This window comes from Erinaceus europaeus, chromosome 9 (assembly GCF_950295315.1).
Source record: "Erinaceus europaeus chromosome 9, mEriEur2.1, whole genome shotgun sequence".
NCBI lineage: Eukaryota > Metazoa > Chordata > Mammalia > Eulipotyphla > Erinaceidae > Erinaceus > Erinaceus europaeus.
The window spans coordinates 63,122,583-63,137,820 of record NC_080170.1 but is presented as its reverse complement, the minus strand read 5'-3'; the positions used below and the strand labels follow the sequence as shown (position 1 = coordinate 63,137,820).

General features: G+C 42.9%; 1 protein-coding gene across 2 annotated transcripts in view; it reads left to right on the top strand.

The window, feature by feature from the left end:
- Positions 1-7,674: 7,674 nt before the first annotated feature.
- Positions 7,675-15,238, top strand: part of ADAM19 (ADAM metallopeptidase domain 19) — a 94,033-nt gene continuing 86,469 nt past the window's right edge. Inside the window, exons 1-2 of one of the 2 annotated variants that reach the window (XM_007528625.3) lie at positions 7,675-7,811; positions 10,589-10,674. In XM_007528625.3, coding sequence (XP_007528687.3) covers positions 7,727-7,811; positions 10,589-10,674 — 171 coding nt within the window. In that variant the 5' untranslated portion in view covers positions 7,675-7,726. The remainder of the gene's footprint in view (positions 7,812-10,588; positions 10,675-15,238) is intronic. The other variant, XM_060198058.1, reaches the window with a different exon arrangement.

The window sequence follows — 15,238 nt, the reverse complement described above, 5'->3', positions numbered from 1 at the left end:
TCTCACCTCCTATCTTTCTAATAAATAAATAAAATCTTAAAAAAAAAAAAAGCGGGAGTCAGGCGGTAGCGTGGCAGGTTAAGCACACCAAGGACCAACATAAGGATCCCGGTTCTAGTCCCTGGCTCCCCACCTGCAGGGGAGTCGCTTCACAAGCGGTGAAGCAGGTCTGTAGGTGTCTTTCTCTCCCCCTCTCTGTCTTCCCCTCCTCTCTCCATTTCTCTCTCTCCTATCCAACAACAATAACTACAACAATAAAACAAGTGCAACAAAAGGGAATAAATAAATAAATAATAAGCACTCCTAAAAAAAAGCAACAGTAATCTGAATTGCCTGTACCCAAGAAATTTAGAACTGATTGTTCCAACTCTACCTCTGTTTCCCCTAACATCAGAAAGTCAAGCACATAGAGAAAGATCAAGCATACCAAGCTCTGTGTAAGATGCCAGAGTAAAACATTACTCCTTTCTGTTACTTTATTCTGTTTATAATTACCCACACACCCTCATTACTACAATAATATATACTTAGTATAGTAAATGGAAGAAACTAAACAAAGAAACCAAAAAAAGTCAAAAGTCAGCAGAACCAGACCAAACCCCTCCACCCATTCTTAGTCCCACCATCCAGACTAACCATTTCATTGCTAACATTTTGACACATTTTCTTGTTGTTGTTATTAAATGGAGAGAGAGTCAGAGAGTGAGTGAAAGATACCACAGCTCTGAAGCTTCCTTCAATGCAGTGGGAACTGAGCTTGAACCTGGGTTGTACACATAGAAGAGCAGTGCACTATCCAAGTGAGCTATTTCTCTGGCCTTCTTCTAGTCATTTCTAAGGCTTTTTTTTTTTATTCACATAACTGAGATCATACTTAAATGTAATTTTGGATCTTGCATTTTCATTCAGTATTACAACATACACTTTGCAAATGTATTTTTAAAAGGCTACATAATAATCCACCTCATGGATATTCTATAACTATTGACAATTGTCCCTTAACAGTTGGATATTTAGGTTGTTTCAAATACTTTTCACTATTATGAGTAACACCACTATGAACATTCTAGTTAGTCCATAAATCCTTGTGTGCGTTACTGATTATTTTTTTGGGATAGTTTCCCAGAAATGCAACTGCTAGGCTAAATGTCATGGGTATTTTAAAGACTATGTAGAAATGTAGTATTCTGTAGAAGTAACAAATACATTCTTTACAAATAAATGGAAAGGCTGGGGAGGGGGCCAGAAGTTGTGTATATGTTTATTCCTGTGTGTAAATATGAAGGGGGCTGGATGAGAGGCAGACTTGGGAACTTTCTCAATCCATCATCTTGCTAACCACTGGATTTCTCCTCTTATGAAGTAGTAAAACATACCCAAGAGCTCCTTCCAACTTTCAAGGGTGCATGCTGATCAAATATTGATCAGCTGAGTGCCAGCAAATGTATAAAAATGTCCAGCATAGAGTATGTATGCCTTATGTAAATACAATCTATAGGAACAATTTGAATTGCATTTCATTGTTCACATACATAGCACTTTACCCACCATGTCTCATTAGCTTCTCACATCTCCTGGGTAAGAGGAGTTGGGAGTAGGCAGCACATTCTCAGACCCAGAAAAAAGTGGCTTCTTTAAGGTAGCAGAACTGGTTGGAGAGATCTGGAGCTTGAAATTTAGTCTCACAGTCCTAAAGCTAATGCCTCTATTTTTGATTAAATTATGCCTCTACACACACACACACACACACACACACACACACACACACACACACACCTCTCATTCATATGTGGAAACCCTTAACTGCCAGTACACAAGGACCCAGGCCCAAGCCCCCTGTCTCCATCTGTAGGGGGGAAGCTTCAAGAGTGGTGAAGCAGTGCTGCAGATATCTCTCTCTCTTTCCCTCTCCCTCTCTATCCCCCTTATCTCACAATTTCTTTCTGCCTTATTAAATTAAATAAGTAAATAAATAAATAAATAAATAAAATAGTTTTTAAAAATCCAGCCATTGCTAAAAAAGAAAATTAAGATACCCTCATTCCCAATGTTATTGCATTTGGAGATGGACCTATAAGGAGGTAATAAAAATTACATGAGGTTATTAGGTGGCACTGATACCCAAAACGACTAGTATCCTTTTTAAAAAAGGAAAAACAGGGAGCTGGGTGATATCGCAGTGGGTTAAGCACACATGGTGCAAAGCCCAAGGACCAGCATAAGGATCCAGGTTCGGTCCCTGGCTTCCCACCTGCAGGGGAGTCACTTCACAGGCGGTGAAGCAGGTCTGCTGGTGTCTGTCTTTCTCTTCTCCTCTCTGTCTTCCCCTCCCCTCTCCATTTCTCTCTGTCCTATCCAACAACGATGACAACAGTAATAATTACAACAATAAAAAAAACAAGGGTGGGCAGGGGTAGATAGCATAATGGTTATGCAAAAAGACTCTCATGCCTTAGGCTCTAAAGTTCCAGGTTCAATCCCCTTCACCACCATAAGCCAGAGCTGAGCAGTGCTCTGGTAAAAAATTAAAAAAAGGGCACCAAAAAGGAATAAATAAATAAATAAATAAGGAAAAACAGAGCTCTCTCTGCACACACTCGGGTGGATGTACACACACACACATACACACAAACACACACACACACACACACACACACACACACGATGGCAATAAAGAAAATGCCACTCTGTTAGCAGGAAGATAGATTTGATAAGAAACACTTTGATCTTGAACTTCTAGCCTCCAGAACAGTGAGAAATATATTTCTATTGTTTAAACCCTAGTTTGTGGTATTGCTGTGGTAGCCCTAGACATGAACACAGACCTTGTTGCTGAGAAATAGAGCACTGTTGTAACAAATACCTGAAAGTGTGGCAGTAGCTTTGATAGTAGTTGGATGAGCTTTGAGGTACATGCTCAGACTAACAAACAATAACACCTTAGATTATCTTGAAGGGACTGGCCTGCTGCCTAGTGTCACAGAAAAGCAAATTCTGTCAGACCAGCTTTTGCACTGGCATTCAAACGTGCAATGGAAGTTGGAACTTTGCTCAAATGTATTTATATGGAAAGGGAATGGGTTGAAAAGTGGGCTTCAGGATAAACAAGTTTGGATCTTGATGAGGTCTTATGTTATTGTTTGCCCTAAAAGAGAAGCATGAATATTAAGAGTAATGTGAGCCTATAAGCATCAAGTCTTCTGGCCTCTGGGTCAATTTCAGATGCTCAGGTTAGGCAGCCTTTCCTCTAGGGGCCATAGTGTTTTATTCTTTCTCTCTCTCTCTCTCTCTCTTCCCTCTCTTTCTTAGTAATCTTTTATTAATTTCTTTTCAAATATATTTTATCTATTTATTTTGGATAGAGATAGACACTGAAATGGAGAAAGAGAGGGAGATGCCTGCACTATTGCTTCACTACTTGTGAAACTTCCCCTTCTTGTAGATGGGAGGCCAGAGACTTTAACCCTGGTTCTTGTGTATTGTAACATGTGCAAGTGTACCAAGTGTTACCCCTGAATCATGTTGTTTTTACTACTGGCAGAAATTGATGTCAAAGGGGATTCTGGTGAGGAATCAGGAAGAGAAGGGTTGTAATGAAAGTTTTTGTCACTTCAAGGAAGACACACATCAATGCTGATAGAAATACAGATATTAAAGGTGATGCTGGAATAACCAGCTAGCATGAGGTGCTCTTGGCTCATGCCAGAAAGCATTCACAGGGGCACAAGGGGGATTTGGCAGAGTATGGATTTATTCAGGGAAGGCACATACCAAAAGGTAGTACACTTAGGCCATATCTTCAGAGATGAGAAGTCTGTCTCTGTGTTGCTTGTACCTTCTTGTTAGAGGAAAAACAATCAAGTACATTTTGGGAAGACAAAGGAATGAGATAAAGATTGTGAACCTGGGAGATAGCGTAAGATTTCATGCCTGAAGGTCAGAGGTCCCAGGCACCACCATAAACCAGAGCTGATCACCTCTCTGTTGACTCTCATTAAAATAAACAAGTGAATCTTTTTGTAAATAAGAGATAAGAATTGATCTATGGGAGCACAAATTAGCAAGGGGGTCCTGAGACTGCTGTCAGAGGGCTTAGCTAAATAAGCAGGAGCAGAGGAAGGGAGGTGATTACTTAGTTTTTCTAGTTCTTAAAGATAGTGGGGCAACAAGACATCTGCTTCTGCATGCCCCAGAGCAATGCATTCATTTCAGGCTTTCTGGATTTAATAGGACCTCAATCTTCTTGAAGACTACATTGTAAAGGACCCAGCCCAAGCTTAACAGTAAGTAGTGACTGGATCTTCTCTCTGGAATGCTGTTTCTGAGGGCTGTTGAAGTTCTAGCAGGACTGGAAAATTGAAGGCCTTGGGTGACAAGTTTTAAAGTAAAAAAATTCTTTATGTTTTCCTTTGTTCTTTCCTGATATTTTTTAATATTCTCTTTTAAAATTACTTTTTAATATTTTGTTTATTTATTGAATAGAGACAGAATTCAAGAGGGAACGGGGAGATGGAGAGGGAGAGTGATAGATACTTGGCAGCACTGTTTCACTGCTTGTGAAGCTTTCCCCCTGCAGGTAGGCTTTGGGGGCTTGAACCCGGGTCCTTTCACATGGCAACATATTCACTCATCCAGATGTGCCACTACCCAGTCCTAATTTTCTATATTCTTATCAATGACATGACCTTCTTCTGCCTGTCCGCCTGTCTTGCTTACTTCAGATGGAAGTGTGGAATGTGATTTTGGAAAAGTGAAGAAAACCAGTCCTTGCCATAAAGTGGCAAAAAACTTGACCCAGCTGTGTCCTAATGTTTCATGGAAAGTGAAAATTGCATCTGTGAGGAACTTGGCTATTTAGCTGAAGAAATTTCCAAGCAAGTATTGAAGGGGTAGCCACATGTCTCTTGGCTGCTTACAGTAAAATGCAAGAGAAAAGAAAAAGTGAAGGAATGCTAAGCAAAAAGAACCATATCTTAAGATCTGGAGAAATTCTAGTCCATCCATACTGAAGGAAAAAAATATATAGAAGGGGAGAAAGAGGGAGGGAGGGAGTATATGTGCATGTGCTAGAGAGAACATGAGAGTGTGTCTGGACAACCACTCATGAAGAGATGACACAGGCAGGCACTTCACCAGCCATCTCTGCAGAAGCTGGAAGTAGAAATGGAATCACCCCTAATAGGACACTGCCAGTTTAGACCAAAGAGAATAAAGACAACATGAAAGGAGGCCTTTGGATTTCTGGGGAATCTATCACACAGGAGAACACGGCTAATCGACTATTTTCTCCTTAGAAGAGGCATGATTGCCCTCATAGATGTTGAGGGCTGCCATTTCCACTCTGTGTTTAAATATGTGTCTAGGTGGCTGGGATGTTTATTTCCTCCTGGTTTCAGAGGATCTGGCTTCTTTTTAGTTTCAGGGAGGCCCTGATCCAGAGCTTAGGGACCACAGGGATGACAAAACAGAGTAACCAACCTGAGGGTTATGATAAAACCTTTAGACTGATTGGAATTTGCCTTGGTGGGATCTGTAATTATTTGAGACTTGTTACTTATTTCTGATTTCTCCATTTTGGAAGCGTTCCACAGGTCCTTTTTCACAGATTCACAGCGGTAGAGTTTTTCCCCAAGGTGAACCCCATCTCTTGGCTTATGTTTATCTCTTTTAGATGACCTTAGATGGTGTTTGGAATGCTGGAATGTTAAGACTTTTAGGGCTATTTGGATATGGTGATTGTATTTTGAAAGTATTTGAGGAGGGCAGGAATTCTGGTGGGTCAGAGGGTGCAATATCATGGACTGAACTATGTTTCCCCATCAAATTCCTGTGTGGAAGTCCTAATCTCCAGTGCCACTATATGTGGAGACAGCCTATACAGAGGCTGCAAGGATGTAGTGAGGTTAAAAAAAGAAAAAAAATAAAAGAGTAGGGTTCTGATCTAGTCAGATGAGTGTTCTTGTAAAAAGAGGAAGGCAGCAATTTGCTCTCTTTATACAAACAGAGGAGAGGCCATGTGAAGACACATGAGGTGCCAGGTAGCCATCTACAAAGCAGAAGAGAGGCCTCCTCAGAAACCAACTAAGTCAGGGTTTGGGATTTCTAGCCTCCAGAACCAAACCACCACATCTATAGTAATTTGTTATGGCATCTTAAGCAGATGAAGGCAATCTCTAACTACATCAGTAGCAAGGTCCTATCTTTTCTTTCTCTCATGGGTGCCAATGGTTTTTGGTAATGTCTAGTCCTGGCCAACACAGCATCCCGTTTAGCTGTACACACCATCCCATTTAGCTGTACACACCCAGGTCCAGTGAAAGAGACTCAGTCAAAGCAACAGATGACAAGGTCAGTGGCTCCATTTCTAGAACCAGGCCAAAACTTGCTAAGGGATATTAGGTATGCTGCTTTTTTTCCTGATATATTTATGCTGCTGTAAAACAAGGTATACTGGGGCCAGGTAGTGGCACACCTGGTTGAGTGCACATTTTGCAATGCACAAGGACCCAGGTTTGAGCCCCTGGTCCCCACCTGCAGAGGGAAAGCTTTATAAACGGTGAAGCAGTGTTTCAGGTGTCTCTCTGTCTCTCTCCCTCTCTATCACTCCCTTCCGTCTTGATTTCTGGCTGTCTCCATCCATTAAAGATAATTTAAACTATTAAAGATAATTTAAAAAAATAAAACAAGGCATACTGCCTTATGCTCTGCATGACAGTACAGATGTGGGCTTGACACCAGGGTCTGATACTGGCTGCATGGCTTTGTGCAAGTGATGGCCTCTCAGATTTAGTTTCACACCTAAAACAGGATTAATTACTACCCATTCTATGAGAGTAATGGGTTAAATGCGATTAGGCATGCATTGTGCTTGGCACATATTAAAGGACAGTACCAAGTAGCTCTTTTCCTGGATTAATTAACAAGTCATTGTAGGTGAAGTCCTGAGGGCTGTGCTGCATGCATTTAGCAGCAGTTATGTCAGTCTTTGCAATCTTATTTGTTTATTCTAACTCTCAGTAAGTGGTGGGCGTTATTATTTTAGCGCTTATCTCTTTCCAAAGTTCTGAGCCCTAACTACCCGCATCCTGGCTCTCTCCGCAGGCTTTAGGGCTTTCTGGCCCCCATACATTTTTTTTTTCTGGGCCTTTTTCTCTGCCTGGAGCGGTCTTTCTCCTCTCTGCTCGGATGTCCTCTCTGGGATTCCAGCTTTTACCACCCCCTTCCTTCCAGAAGGAAGGGCTCCCTGATTTGTGTCCTGCAAGGAAAACAACTCCATTATAGCACTTAGTTCTTTGTGCTTGGAGGTGCGGTTAACTCTTTCTATCCTTCCTCGAAGAGCGGTGGCCTCAGAGGGCAGTGTGACCAGCGTGTAACCCAGGCGCCCAGCACCCAGAGGGGCTGTAGAGATGGGCACTGCACGCTGATGGGTCCCGTCGAGCCCGTCACCCGCGACTCTCGACTCTCGACCCTTGACCCTGGAGGGGCAGCCCCCACCTAACCCCCTGGCCCTCCAGGCACCCGCACAGGGGCTCCCCAGCACCTGAGAGCCGCCGATTCCCGAGGGGTCTGTGGAAGACCCCGCCCCTCCCCGCCGGGCGACCCCTCCTCCTCGTAGCCTTTTTTGGTCGAGGGCGGGGCCGGGCTCCAGGCTTGTAGCTGGCGGGGAGGCGCGGCAGCAGCAGAGGCTTCCCGGCTGGGGGCTGGCATGGCCGCGCGCTGCTGACCTATGCCGGGTCCAGCTACCATGCCCACGAGAGGGGCCGCTGCCCTGCTCTGCATGCTGGTGCTGGTGCTGCTAGGCTGGACCGGGAGTAAGTGCGGGGGACCGGGGGCTGGGGGCGGGGGCCGCGGGGACCGGGAGCCGGCTTTGTTCCCACGTCGCGAATCCCCGAGGAGGCGGAGGTCCCGACCCCCTGGAGCAAGGCAGAAAATAGCTGGCTTCTCCCGGCTTGCCTCTCCCTCTCCTTTTCCTGCTCTCGGCTTCTCTTTCCGCTGCTGCTTCTCGTCTCTCCCGATCTTTCCAGTCTTTGTGTGTGTGTTCTTTTACTATACACATAAAGATCAGACAGGAGCCTTGCAGTTCCTACGGTTTCAGTGTCTTGCATTTTCCAGTTTGCTGATGGGCAATTCCCACATCATAAAATTCTCCCCAAATAAGAGTTTAGTGGTTATCAAGAAATCTCAGAATTGTAATTTTCTGTAAGTTAAAAAGATGACTCTCATACGAATGCGAGGTTCATCCGAATCATTAGCGAGGCAGTGAGTGGGATGGTGAGCTTCTTGGAAGCCTTGGAGGAACAGAAGTGATGAGACTTGGGAGAAAGGTGGATATTGGGTACTGGAACTGGTAGACCGGAGGTAGACACCCCATGGGGTCAAACCACCACAACTCTTAGTTATCTTTTGATAGTAAAGTCGTTTGCAACTCTGCCAGACTGCTGTCCTCAGATAATACACTTCGCAGAGCGTAGACTTAATCAATAGTAAAATTTACAAGTAAATAAAATGTTGCATCCCTTTGTTCAGTGTTCTTTAGGGACGGGTGAGGTGGGGGTCTGTGAAACAATGCTCCAGTGTGATATGGCGAGGACAACCTGCTTGTTTTTAGCTGGTTCCAAGTTTTGAACAAATGTTTTGAGAGATGTGCTGTGTTCCTCTATTATTGAGCTTGTAGATTGCCATTGTTTGTTTGTTTGTTTGTCTTGGGCTGTCATAAAGATCATTTCAGCCCTACAAATAGCATTCATTCATGTTGCAAAGAATCTAGAATTATCTGAGACCCTATAGCAAGAACTATGCTTGTCTACTCTCTCCCATGAATAATAAGCACTAAGCATAGTACTTAGTACATAGCTAAGTACTCAGAAGGACATTTGAGCTGTAGATGAATGCATTTCATTTAAAAATTAGTTATTATTATTGTTAACCAGAGCACTGCTCAGCTCTGGCTTATGGTGGTGTCACAAATTGAGACCTCCAAGCTTCCCACATGGAAGTCTGTTGCATAAGTCAATATGGTATCTCCCCAGCCCATAAATGAATATGTTTCTTCTGATTTTACTGAAATGATAAAAATAATGCTAGTCTAATGAGATATTTTAGAATCTATTTTGATAATATTAGCAATGTGAAAGTTTAATAACTCATACTCTCGCCATTCTAACATCTTTTTTATCCCTCATATCCCACATGGTTGCTGCAGTTAGTCTAGAAAGAATAGATTTGGGGGGTCCAGGTGGTGGTGCACCTGGTTAAGTGCACATATTAGTGCACAAGGTCCTGAGTTCAAGCTGCTGGTCCCCACCCACAGGGGGAAAGCTTCATAAGTGGTGAAGTAGAGCTGCAGGTGTCTCTGTTTCTCAGCTTCTCTCCCTTTCCCTCCCCTCTCAATTTCTCTCTGTGTCTATCCAGTAGTAAAGTAAAAAAAAAAAAAAAGGAGTCCTATAGATTCGGCTTATTTATTTTATTTTTATTATTTTTTTAAACAAAAACTTATGTGGGATACTAACACTTTATTCATGTTATTTAAGGTCTGCACTACTTGGAACAAGTCACTCCTCCAACAAGTTCCAATTCACTTTTCTTGCAAAATTTGCCTCTTGGTTGTCTTGAGGGTGGAGGAGAACTGGGTGGTCTGGGTAATTCAGAAAGTAGGAAGCATCACACACACCCACACACACACTCTCTCTCCCTCTTTAGGAAGCTATGTGAAGGCAGTGATACTTTGTAGATTGCAAAGCAGATTACCAGTGACTCCCCATTACTGGTGTGTGAAATGGGTGTCATTGCTTTCATTTCACAGAGGAGAAAACTGCCTCTTGTTAGGAACAAAACTCATGGGCTTGACCTCCAGAATATACCCAGAACCCCACCACTTCATTCCTTTCCACTGATATCATTCTGGTCTGAGCCTAATCATCTCTCTTCAGGGCTCCTGCAAGTCTCCAGCCTGCCTTCCTGCCTCCACTCCCAATCCCACCCCCTCCCCAACCTACCCCACCTCACCCCCTATTTCCCCCCAGCAGGCAGTCTGATCCTTTTAAAACCGAACACAGATCAAATTGCTCTGTGTTTCAACCCTTCAGTGCCTTCCAAGACTATTTATAATAAAATCCAGACACTTTCCATGGCCTCTGTGTTCTCAGACCCACAGTATCTTGCTGACCACCTCTCCTACCTCCATTCCTTTCTCTGCACAGACTAGACAAACCCTCACTGCCTCTGCTTTCTATTTGTCCTGAAATGGCATACCCCCCCCCCACTTCTGCTCAGGTAGATCACTCTGCCCCTGTCTCAAATAAATGCTTGCTGTGCCATCACCTCATCTAAAATGGAGCTCTCTCTTCAGTGTCTCTCTTCTGTGACAGTATTTGTGTATAGTATGTTTGTTTCCTTTGGGAGGGGGACTTTTTAGGGCATGGAGAGCTTGTTGGTACTGGTTACCATAGTATTTCCAACACTGAGAAGAGTGCCAGACCCAGGAGCCAGCAGGTGTTCTGAGCATTGGTATGAGTTCTTCACAGCTGGCAGCACATGCCTCGTTCAGCTAGGATACTGGTTCCAATGGTTGTGCATTCTGTATTGGCAGGAGGATGTGGGGAAGGCAGCCCTCAGCCCCAGCACGAACTAGTAATACCTCAGTGGATGACTGCAGAAAGCCCCACAAGAGAAAAGGTAAGACTCAGATGTACTTGTTTTCAGAGACAGGAATTGACAACTCAACTTTTTGAGGTGGGGCCACAATATATTCCACTTTCAGGTGAAACATATTCAACTTTCAGGTGCTACCTACTCAGCCTTCCCAGGGCTATGATCAGAAACCTCAGGCGTGTTTCTGACTCACTCTTTGCTCTCTGTTTCAATTAGGGAGCCCCATATGGTACATTTATTCAATGTGTGACAAATTTCTAGAATGCTTCCAAATGCTATTAGTTGAGGAAGTGAAAACCCACGCTAATGCTGACATAAGCTAAGTGCAAATGTGTGTCACAGAAACTCTCCATCAGAATTGATTAAATATTGTCATTGCTATTTTTTCTCTTCATAATACATGTTTCATCTTATTGATGAGATAATGTACTTGCAGAGAAAAATGAGAATTCAAACTGTATTTTTAAATGAGAAGCAGGATAGGCAAGTTGCAGATGCTACTATGATTCTATCCTGACTTCCCTGGGCAGATGACCTCATCAATGCTTCCTGGAAACTCACGTCTCCAGAGCCCTACCAAACCAGGGAAAGATAGAAACAGGCTGGGGGTATAGATCAACTTGCCAATGCCCATGTTCAGTGGAGAAGCAATTACAGAAGTGAGAACTCCCACCTTCTGTGCTATACTCCTAGAGTATTGTTTATCCTAGAGGGATAAACAATAGGGACATTCCAATGGAGGGGATAAAGACACAGTTCTGGTGGTGGGGACTATATGGAATTATACCCCGATTATCTTACAATCTTGTACATCAATATTAAATCACTAAAAAAAAAAAACCAAAATATTGTAGGGTCCAGGAGGTGTTGCATCTGGTTAAGTGCACATATTACAGTGCACATGGACCCATGTTCAAGCCCCTGGTCCCCACCTGCAGGGGGAAAGCTTCATGAGAGGTGAAGCAGGGCTGCAGGTGTCTCTCTGTCTCTTTCCCTCTCTACTTCTCTTTCCCCTTCCCCTCTCAATTTCTCTCTGTCTTTATCCAGTAATAAATTATATATATATAGTGCTGGGTAGTGGTGCACCTGGTTGAGTGCACATGTTATAGTGCTTAAGGACCAGGGTTCAATCCCCCAGTCCCTACCTGTAGAGGGAAAGCTTCATAAGTGGTGAAGCAGTGCTGCAGGTGTCTTTCTGTCTCCTTCCCCTTGTATCTCCCCCTTCCTCTAAATTTATGGCTATCTCTAAGAGATAGAGATAGAAAGATAGACAGAGAGAGAGAGAGAGAGAGAAACTAATACATGGCACTAAATCTTAAATCCAATAAACTTCTTGTGCTACCATGCCTGCAGAATGCTCAGATTTTATCAAGGGGATTGGGAATAAGACAGAAAACATCCCCTATTATTGTAAAGAGGGCCTGTGCTTCTAGGATATTCTTTGTGGTTCTGGTTTCTGGAGTTCAAGGGAGACACAAAAGAGTTAGAAAGGAATAAGTGATTGTTGTGAGCCAGGAACCAGTTTCAGGGGCCATTCATTTTCTGAACTTGGGTTTCCTCATTTGTATTGTAGGGGCCAGAGGGAATAATAAAGCAACTGGTAAAGGAGGGCAGTTAGTTAGATCCCTTTGGGATTCATAGGGTCAGAGATTTATTATGTAATGTGAAAGAATAATATTCTAATAGTAGAGAGAGGAGAGAACTGTGTCAGGAGAGCTTTCAGACCTTGTGTTTCTTGAGTTTGGAAAGCAAATGGAGAAGAGAAATGCCTCTTTGAAATTATGGCTAGACTCACACAGACATGTCCCAAAATGCTTTGATTTGGATTTTGAAGGGCAAGCATGCACAGAAGAGAGATTTGGTCAAAATCAATGAAGTGACTTGTTATCTTAAAGACAACAATCAGTGCGTGCAATTCTTTCTTTTTAAAAAATATTTATTTATTTATTCCCTTTTGTTGCCCTTTTTGTTGTTTTTTTTTATTGTTGTTGTAGTTATTACTGATGTTGCCATTGTTGGATAGGAGAGAGAGAAATGGTTTACCACTTGTGAAGCGACTCCCCTGCAAGTGGGGAGCCAGGGGCTCAAACTGGGATCCTTACACTGGTTCTTGTGCTTCACGCCATGTGCACTTAACCTGCTGTGCTACCACATGACTCCCTGAAATTTTTTTTTATGATTTATTTATTTATTAGAGATGGAGGGAGGAAAGAGAGAGAGAGAACCAGAGCATCACTCTGGCACATGCAATGCTGGGAATCCAACTCAGGACCTCATACTTATGAGTCTATTACTTTATCTACTGCACTGCCTCCTAACTGCAAGAAGATAATGATTTAAAGAAAAATTCTAGTAGTGATGGGTGGGGATAGATAGCATAATGGTTATGCAAAGAGACTCTCATGCCTGAGGCTCTGAAGTCCCAGGTTCACGTCCCTACACCACTATAAGCCAGAGCTGATAAGTGGTCTGGGAAAAAAAAATATTAGTAGGGAGTTGGACGGTAGCACAGCAGTGGGTTAAGCACTCATGGCACAAAGTGCAAGGACTGGCGCAAGGATCCCAGCTCGAGCCCCCAGCTCCCCATCTGCAGGGGAGTCACTTCACAGGTGGTGAAGCAGGTCTGCAGGTGTCTATCTTTCTCTCTCCCTCTCTGTCTTCCCCTCCTCTCTCCATTTCTCTTTGTCCTATCCAGTAACAACGACAACAATAACAACAATAATAACTACAACAACAATAAAAAACAAGGGCAACAAAAGGGAAAATAAATAAATAAATAAATAAATACAAAAAATATTAGTAATTTAATATTGCTTTACATAATTACATGTCAACAGGGGTGTAATTCCACATGTTCCAACCACCCAGAGTTCTGAATCCCCAATCCCTCCACTGCAAGCCACAGTAGTTCTCCTAAGGTTAACTATCATCTCTATAACTATCTGTCTACATTTGTACATAATTACCTTTTTCTTCCAGGTCCAGTCCTCCCTTCCCCTCTAAGCCACATCTATTATTATTATTATCATTATTATGTAGTAACCCTATTACTATATCCTATTACTATGCTTTTTCCTCTCTTTCTGGGCCCTGATGGAACTAGAGTTCAGAACCTTCTTTTCCTTTTCCTCCTATCACTTCTTCCTCATTGGGAGTATGGATCAAGATTGTTTTTGGGGTATAGAAGGTAGGAGTTCTGGCTTCTGTAGTTGATTCTTCACTGGACATGGGAGTTCGCAGGTCGATCCATACCTCCAGCCTATTTCTGTCTTTCCCATGTGTGGAGAAAGGCTCTGGAGTGGTGAGGTTCCAGGACATACTGAGGAGGTTGTCTGCCCAGTGAAGTCAGGATGGAATCATGGTAGCATCTGCAACTTGGTGTCTGGAAGGTGGCAGGTTATAAGATGAGACAAAATGGTTAATGAATAGGAACCAAAAAGTAGGAACAGACATGCAATTCTTTTCATTAAAAAGTAGGAAAGGCTGAAAATAATTTCAGGAAGAGTCTAGACAAATTAATAGATGACCACCTTGAAATAAGTTATTTTTAAAATGGAGATGGGGTTTTCTAACCTGTCTGCTCTTGTCTGAGGGATGGATCTGATGCTTTTTTTAGCAGCCTCTGCTCCTTCCAGATGTGAGATGCTGTGCATCCTCAGGAAGGACTGGAGAAACAAATGGAGCCCCAGATCCTGCCTTTGTTCCCAGCCATTGTCCAGATATGGGTCCTGGTAGGGTTAGTTAGCATAGTGCCTGGCAGCAGACATTTTTGTTGAATAAAGACATGAATGCATGTCAGAAAGAGGGTGTAGAAAAACAGTAGGTCTTGCACAGGCCTTCTCAGGTCATTTGTGGAATTAATTCATTATATTTTAATTGAGTATACTTTTTGCCAAACATCACACTAGATTTTGGGTGAGAGTGACACTGTGGAAACACATGGGACAGATTTTCAATACCTTCTGCAGTTGAAGCTCTGTTTCAACTATCTCTAATTAGAATGGGATTTTAACCCTTCCCCCAGGAAGTATAAGCAGTGGGCTGCTTCCTTAGGAGGATGATGCCAGGCTTTCCTGGCAGAGTGGAAGTATAGGAGAAAGAGTGGTCAGCATAGAAGCCATCTCTACCCTTGAATGCTGCTTCATTGTTTGTTTTGAAGGGTGCTTGAGTGTCCAGATCAGGGAGGAATATTTTTGGATTACACACTTAAAATAAAATCTAGCACTCATGTTGCAGCTTGTCTCTTCTGGGGGTAGGGACCATGTGACAGTACTTTACTTGTAGTCAACTTTACCTTTTTTGGTGTGTCCTGTTGCCCAGCTACCTACCTCTTAGATAAGGGAATTGCTTTTCCTTAAACATCCTCTTGGGACTGTGCTTCTGACAGTGTGACTGGACAGAGCCTTTCTGAGGAGTCTGCAGAGTAAGATGACAAGGGACAGGTGTTGTTATCTGCTAAGTTGGAGTAGCAGAAACAGAGAAGTGAACCCTATAGTGAAAGTGTTGGGCAAACATCCTCAAAAGGTTTTTGTTTTGTTTTTTTTTTCTTTCTCTCTTCTCTCTCTCTCTCTCTTTTTTTTTTTTTTAC